At 33.5% G+C, this 8,068-nt stretch overlaps 1 protein-coding gene across 2 annotated transcripts; it reads left to right on the top strand.

The window, feature by feature from the left end:
- Positions 1-469: 469 nt before the first annotated feature.
- LOC145043180 (coatomer subunit alpha-1-like) lies at positions 470-6,213 on the top strand. 2 transcript variants are annotated; one of them, XM_078991749.1, is made up of 5 exons: positions 470-682; positions 792-1,023; positions 1,155-1,649; positions 2,851-5,822; positions 5,937-6,213. In XM_078991749.1, the coding sequence occupies exons 2-4, from the start codon at positions 816-818 to the stop codon at positions 5,772-5,774; spliced, it is 3,627 nt and encodes a 1,208-aa protein (XP_078847875.1). In that variant the 5' UTR covers positions 470-682; positions 792-815; the 3' UTR covers positions 5,775-5,822; positions 5,937-6,213. The 2 variants fall into 2 exon arrangements, with proteins under 2 accessions (XP_078847875.1, XP_078847872.1); XM_078991746.1 differs by lacking the exon at positions 5,937-6,213 and having other exon boundaries at positions 2,851-5,927.
- The last annotated feature ends 1,855 nt before the right edge of the window (positions 6,214-8,068 follow it).

Here is an 8,068-nt window from a genome sequence, read left to right as displayed (position 1 = left end):
AGCGAACAAAACCAAAAGATGAAACAGAAACGAAGGCAATATCAAAACAAAAAGTAAAAATTGGTGATTATGTCATTGACAAATGTTCTTAATGAATTATTTGAAGATGAATGTGACATGGACGGAGAATTCTTCAAACAAAAAAAACTTTATAACTTTGTGATTTTGTGATGATTTAAATTAGTTGAATATTTATGTTTTAGGATATTGGTTTGTAACGAGTGTGAGGTAATATTTTTTTAACAAATACTAGTATAACAATAGTATTTTTTATAATTATTCACCAACTTCATAGAACATTATGGTAAAATGGTTATTTTGTATTAGTTAGCACATTCAGTCAGATGTACAATCATACATCAATGTTTTTTATCCAATCAGAATTTATTAGTTAGACAAATGAATCAGTAACTTTCTCAAATCAACAACTATACTTAGACTAATTTAGTTGTGATTTATTTACGAACTTGACACGGTCAGATCTAAGACTGTTCAGACACACGGTGGATCTACCTGGAAGCTGCAATGGTATATCTATTTTTCAAATCAAATGACTTCTGCTCTACGCCTCAACGCACGCACAAGTATATAACTTAAATCTCAACCCGATCGATCTATCGGTTGATCTATAGGTGTATTGTAGATTAATTTTGGTCACGGCACAAAATTCTCAGATCTGAAGGTAATAATCACACAACTTAAGTCTTCATCCCGATTTTTTTCGTTTGTTGAATTTTATAAACAAATATCGAGTTGGTTTTTGTGTTTGAACGTTTGGTTGATTAACTAAGGTTTGGGAAATATACGAAACGAAGATGTTGACGAAGTTCGAGACGAAGAGTAACAGAGTGAAAGGACTGAGTTTCCACAACAAGAGACCATGGATCTTAGCTAGTCTTCACAGTGGAGTGATCCAGCTATGGGATTACAGAATGGGCACTCTCATCGATCGATTCGATGAGCACGATGGTCCTGTTCGCGGCGTCCATTTCCACCAATCGCAGCCGCTTTTTGTCTCCGGAGGTAAATTTTAATGCCACATTATAACTGAAATGCTTGCCAATGGACTGTTTTATCTGGATTCAATTGGTCTGATTTGTTAATGAAATGAACATCGCATCCTCAAGTTTTGCAATGACAAATGGTTATTGCAGGAGATGATTACAAGATCAAAGTATGGAACTACAAATTGCATAGATGTTTGTTTACACTTCTTGGACATCTTGATTACATCCGAACAGTTCAATTTCATCATGAGTACCCCTGGATTGTTAGTGCTAGTGATGATCAAACTATCAGGATTTGGAATTGGCAATCTCGTACATGTATATCTGTATTGACAGGACACAACCATTATGTAATGTGTGCTTTATTCCATCCAAAAGAGGACCTTGTTGTGTCAGCATCATTAGATCAGACAATTAGGGTTTGGGATATTGGTGCATTGAAGAAGAAAACAGTTTCACCTGCTGATGACATTCTTCGTTTAAGTCAGATGAATGCAGATTTCTTTGGTGGTGTTGATGCTGTTGTAAAGTATGTTTTGGAGGGACATGATCGAGGAGTCAATTGGGCTTCATTTCATCCAACTCTTCCTCTTATTGTCTCAGGGGCTGATGATCGTCAAGTTAAAATCTGGCGAATGAATGGTATCAGTTTCTAAATCTTGTTTCTATTGCTCCATCAGTATGTTTATGTGATAAGTTCTATATCATCTTAGCTGATCATGAAATAAAAACAAAGAACCTGATGACTATTTAGGCTATGTTTGGCGTGCCACAGCTAGCTTATTTTTTGAACTTTTTTAAATTGTCATGTTTGGCAAGCTAAAAAGTAACCGATAAGCTAGTTTTTTAAATAACTACTTTTAGTAGCTTTTTAGGAGTTTTCTAAAAATTTCCCAAATATACCCTTCAATAATTTTTAAAAAACATATTATTCTAAGACTATGTTTGGCGTACTAGCTGAAAAGCTAGTTGTCAGCTGATAGTTGAAAAGCTAGCTGATAAAAAATCGACATAAAGGGACATTTAAAAGAATGTATTTCTTTAATTAGTTAATGGGTATATGTGGAGATTTTTTAGAGAGCTCCTAAAACGGTAGTCAGCTAATAAGCTAACTAATTTTTCGAGCTTTTTTAACTTGTCATGTTTGGCAAGCAGCAAGCAAAAAAGTAGCTTAGTCAGCTAGCTATCTTTTTAAAAATTTCCAAATATACCCTTAATTAATTATAAAACACATTCCTTTAAATACCTTTTTATGTCATTTTATATTTTTCAACTAGTTTTACCGAACGTCATTTTTTATCAGTTGGCTTTTCAGTTATCTGCTAACTTTTTATTTAACAACTAGGTTTTCAGCTATCTGCTAGTTTTTTCACCTAACAATTAGTACGCCAAACATAGCGTAAGTAGCTTCTTAAAAAGCTAGATTATAAACTAACATATAAGCTACTTTTTGGCTTACCAAATATGATAACTTAGAAAAGCTCGAAAAATAAGCTAGTTGTGGCACGCCAATCACAGTCTACATATATTTTTATGTCATTTTATATCTTTCAGCTAGCTTATATCATATTTTTGTCAGCTAGCTTTTCAGCCAATCTGCAAACAAAGCCTTAGTTTTCTCTCTAAAAGCACTGTTTGGTGTTGATAATAAGTGATGACTACTAAGTTATCCTATAGGACTTGGGTGGTGGTGTTTTTATCAGATATGAAATAACAATCATGTTTTTCCTTTGTTTGTGAACCTCAAAACCAACTTTCATCTACTCTTTCTTCTTACACTAAGATCTTCACAATACTATTATACAACAAGTAACAAGAAAACACACACACCTTAACATTTCAGATTCAAAAGCATGGGAAGTAGACACACTAAGAGGCCACATGAACAACATCTCATCCGTTCTTTTCCACTCAAAACAAGACATCATTGTATCAAACTCAGAAGACAAAAGCATACGCGTTTGGGACGCAACAAAAAGAACACCCCTCCAAACATTCCGTCGCGAACACGACAGGTTCTGGATTCTCACATGTCACCCCGAAATCAACCTTCTAGCAGCCGGACACGATAATGGCATGATAGTTTTCAAATTTGAAAGAGAACGCCCTCCTTTCTCTCTAAGTCACGATTCTCTTTACTACATCAAAGATCGTTTTCTACGGTTTTACGAATTCTCAACCCAAAAAGACACTCAAATAATCCCAATCCGAAGGCCCGGATCATCCGGATTAAACCAAGGGCCTAGATCTCTCTCCTATAGCCCTACAGAAAACGCTGTCTTAATATGTTCAGAAGTAGATGGAGGATCTTATGAACTTTATATCATCCCTAAAGATAGTGTCACTCGAGGGGATGCAATTCATGAAGCTAAAAGAGGGGTAGGGGGTTCAGCGGTTTTTGTTGCTAGAAATAGATTTGCAGTGCTTGAAAAAACCACAAATCAAGTTTTGGTTAAGAATTTGAAAAACGAAATAGTGAAGAAAAGCGTTCTTCCGGTTGTTACGGATGCGATATTTTACTCGGGTACTGGTAATTTGCTTTGTAGGGCGGAGGACAAAATGGTCATTTTTGACCTTCAACAGAGAATTGTTATGGGGGAGATTCAAACTTCTTGTGTAAGGTATGTTTTGTGGTCGAATGATATGGAAAGTGTTGCTTTACTTAGCAAACATTCGATAGTTATCGCTGATAAAAAGCTTTCACATCGATGCACACTTCATGAAACGATACGTGTGAAAAGTGGCTCGTGGGATGATAATGGTGTGTTTATATACACAACATTGACACATATCAAATATTGTTTACCTAATGGAGACTCTGGAATCATAAAAACCCTTGATGCTCCTGTTTACATTACAAAGATTTTCGGGAACACGATCTTTTGTTTGGATCGAGATGGGAAAAATCGGATGATTGTGATCGATGCAACTGAATATCTTTTTAAACTTTCTTTGTTGAGAAAGAGATTTGATCATGTTATGAGCATGATAAGAAACTCAGAGCTATGTGGACAAGCTATGATTGCGTATCTTCAACAAAAAGGTTTTCCAGAAGTTGCCCTTCATTTTGTGAAAGATGAAAGAACTCGGTTTAATTTAGCTTTGGAAAGTGGGAACATACAAATAGCTGTTTCTTCTGCTAAAGAGATAGATGAAAAAGATCATTGGTATAGATTGGGTGTTGAGGCTCTTCGCCAGGGTAATTCTGGAATTGTGGAATATGCGTATCAGAGAACAAAGAATTTTGAGAGGCTATCGTTTTTGTATTTAATTACGGGTAATTTAGATAAATTATCCAAAATGATGAAAATTGCTGAGGTCAAAAATGACATTATGGGTCAGTTTCATAATGCTTTGTATTTAGGTGATATTAAAGAACGAATCAAGATTTTGGAAAATTCGGGTCATTTAGCACTTGCGTTTGCTACTGCTAAAACCCATGGGATGAATGATATTGTTGAGGAACTTTCCGTGAAGCTTAAAGATAATATTCCGATTTTGCCCTTGAGGTCAACTTCTCTTTTAATCCCTCCGACCCCTGTTATCTCTGGTGGTGATTGGCCTTTGCTAAGGGTCACAAAAGGTATCTTTGAAGGCAGTCTTGATAACACACAAGAAGAGTATGAAGATGCTGCAGATGCTGATTGGGTTGAGGATTTGGACATTGCTGACGTGGACAATGGTGACATCAGCATTGTGGATGATGAAGAACCAAATGAAGATAACGAATCTGGAGGTTGGGACCATGAAGATCTTGAACTTCCACCTGATTTCGACACCCCGAAAGCCACCTCCACTGCCAGGTCAGCGGTTTTTCTCCCGCCTAATCCGGGTCCACCCGCAACCCAAATGTGGGCCCAGAAATCATCACTTGCCGCCGAACACGTGGCGGCTGGCAACTTCGACACCGCCATGCGTTTACTAAACCGCCAGCTGGCAATAAAAAATTTCACTCCTTTAAAATCATTATTTCTTGATCTTCACATGGGTAGTCATAGTTTCCTCTATGCTTCCACATCAGCCTCACTTATCTCATTTCCCATTGAGAGAAACTCGAGTGAATCCACCTCCACTCACACCCGGGCCCCACCTCAACTTATATTTACCTTTTCTCAATTGGAAGACAAATTAAAAGCTGGATACAAAGCTACAACTTCTGGAAAGTTCACCGAAGCTTTACGCCTTTTCATGAGTATTCTTTACACAATTCCTTTGATAGTAGTTGAGACACGAAGAGAAGTGGATGAAGTAAAAGAACTGGTTATAATTGTGAAAGAATATGTTTTGGGGTTACAAATGGAATTAAAAAGGAGGGAATTAAAAGACGACCCTGTTCGACAACAAGAGCTAGCTGCTTACTTTACCCATCGTAACCTTCAGATACCTCACTTGAGATTAGCTTTAATGAATGCGATGACTGTGTGTTTCAAAGGGGGGAATCTTGTTACAGCATCGAGTTTTGCAAGGCGGCTGTTGGAGACTAATCCAACGGCTGAGAATCAATCTCAGAAAGCACGGGTGGTTATTCAAGCGGCTGAGAGGAACATGAGGGATTCTACGGAGTTGAATTATGACTTTAGGAATCCGTTTGTGACTTGTGGGGCGACTTATGTTCCGATTTATAGGGGACAGAAGGACGTGGTGTGTCCTTATTGCAGTTCGCATTTTGTTGTTTCTCAACAAGGGGAGATTTGTGGTGTGTGTAATCTTTCGGTGGTGGGATCTGATGCTTCGGGCTTACTGTGTTCTCCTGCTCAGATAAGATGATTTACAATTCTTTCTCGTGACGCTAGCCTCGCTTTTTTCTACTATCAGGTAGACTGTCAATTTTTTTCGCCGACTCCTTTTTTCTTATTGATTTTCTTGTAATTTGTAAACCTTATGCTTATTAATAGACAAAATATCGATGCCTTGTTCAAATTCTTGCAGTTCAAACAGAGGGATTCTTGATACTTTTAAAAAATACGAGTTTTGCGGGAGTTGTACTGTTATTGAAATTTTGCATAGGCGTAAACATTGAGTATACTGTGTTTATAGTAGTGAAGATAGTTAATTTCGTTTGGACAAGTCGGGTATAACTTTTATTACATAAGATACAGTTACCCGTATAGTTAACTAGTTATTGCTTTTAAAGATATTTTGATGTGTTTTTCATATAATCAGATTATTCTTGTTCAGGTTCAGGATCAGGATCAGCTTTTATTTATTTCTTCTTGTTCTTATTGTTTTAATATCTTTTGATAACTTTGATGTTTGAACGACTATTTATAAGGAAAATGACTTGACAGGGTAATTAACTTTTCGTATTGTTTACGTTTAGGTAACTTCATTTTTTTTTAATTTTTTTTTAATTTTTTTGTAAACATTTGACCATTTAACTTGTTAAATATGTTCACTATTACCATTGTCACCTGTTAGGCTGTTAGTAGGTGACAATGGTAATAGTAAACACATTTAACAAGTTAAATGGTCAAATGTATAAAATTTCTTAAGAATGTTTATAATTTCTTACAACAATGTTATGATTTTTTTTCTATAAGTTTTATTCTAATACAATGTTATAAACATTGCTTATAGTTTTTTTTAAAACTTTTTTTATATTTTCATCTAATTTTAATACAAGTGCTTTGAAACCAAATCTTTTTTAAATGTTTTAAAATTTTCTTACAGGTTCTTAACTAGTTTTATTTATTTATTTATTTAAAAATTTTATTTTTTAAACATTTTCATACAATTTTTTTTACAACTTTCATACATTTTTTTCTAAACTTTCTTTTATGACATTTTTAAAGTGTTTCTTAGGAGATGTTTGGATTAACTTTTTGTTTATTAGTTTATTTGTGGTGAGACTAATCAATAAGCAATAAATAATGGGGGATTTGCTTATTTAACTTATTTCTAACCCAATAAGCTGATTTTTAAAGATTTTATCAAAACATTTAAACTTAGTTTATTGTAGTGGGAATAAACAATAAACAATAAACACCTTATTTTTTTTCATATTCAAACACCCCCTTAGATTTTGTATGATAATTTAATACTTTTATAACATTTTAAATTACTTTCGTTAAATATTAGTTTAAAACGTTGTATTAAAAAAATTAAAAGTTTATAAACTTCTAATTAGAAAGTTGGAATAATTTTAGAATATATATATATATATATATATATATATATATATATATATATATATATATATATATATATATATATATTGTTTTAATATTTGCTAAGTAATATTTTCTATTTATTTTTTTAAAAGACATTCCATACTTATTGTTAAATATTTAATATATTTAATTAGATACTATTCACTTTAAAAATATTGTAGATGCTTAAAAAAGAAAGTAAAAAATTATTAGATGCTATATAAAAGATTTCACAAAACAAAAACATATTTATTAATTAAAAAGTAAAATTTAAAATTGATCAATATTTAATTAATATTTAGGAAGTTATTGATATTTGAAAAATAACATTACAAAAAAATAATATAAACAAATATGTAAATAAAATTGCTATTAAAGTGGGGAAAATGATTTATCAGAGTAATTAAAATTTCGTTTTGTTCACATCTAGATAACTTTTTTGTACACATTTAATCATTTAACTTATTAATTTGTTTAGATATTACCATTGCTACCTGCTATAGTCAGTAACAATGACAATATGCAAACACATATAACAAGTTAAATGGTCAAATGTGTACAAAAATAAATAAGTTACCTAAATGTGAACAAAGCGACAAAGATGACTATCACACCCCAAAACCAAGAACGGCGGAAACGTTCTGGGGCGGAGGATGTTATGTACAGTATCACAACAAAAAAGTAGTAAACAAGCAACAATATCATCCATTGCATTAATAATATAATTATTATACAAGTGTTTTGTCAAATTTTGATAAATACTAAAACATAAATCAAAATGAAAGATGAGTCTTGAACGAGCTCCATCTTCCTTTCTCCTTGCATCGGTACCTGTCTATGATGACCTGAGGATACAAGTAATTTTGAAAGCGCGTATCAGCTTTAAAGCTGGTGAGATCATAAGTATTTAGT

The sequence above is a fragment of the Lactuca saligna genome, chromosome 4, assembly GCF_052625555.1.
Source record: "Lactuca saligna cultivar CGN05327 chromosome 4, ASM5262555v1, whole genome shotgun sequence".
NCBI lineage: Eukaryota > Viridiplantae > Streptophyta > Magnoliopsida > Asterales > Asteraceae > Lactuca > Lactuca saligna.
This window is presented reverse-complemented; position numbering and strand designations above follow the sequence as displayed.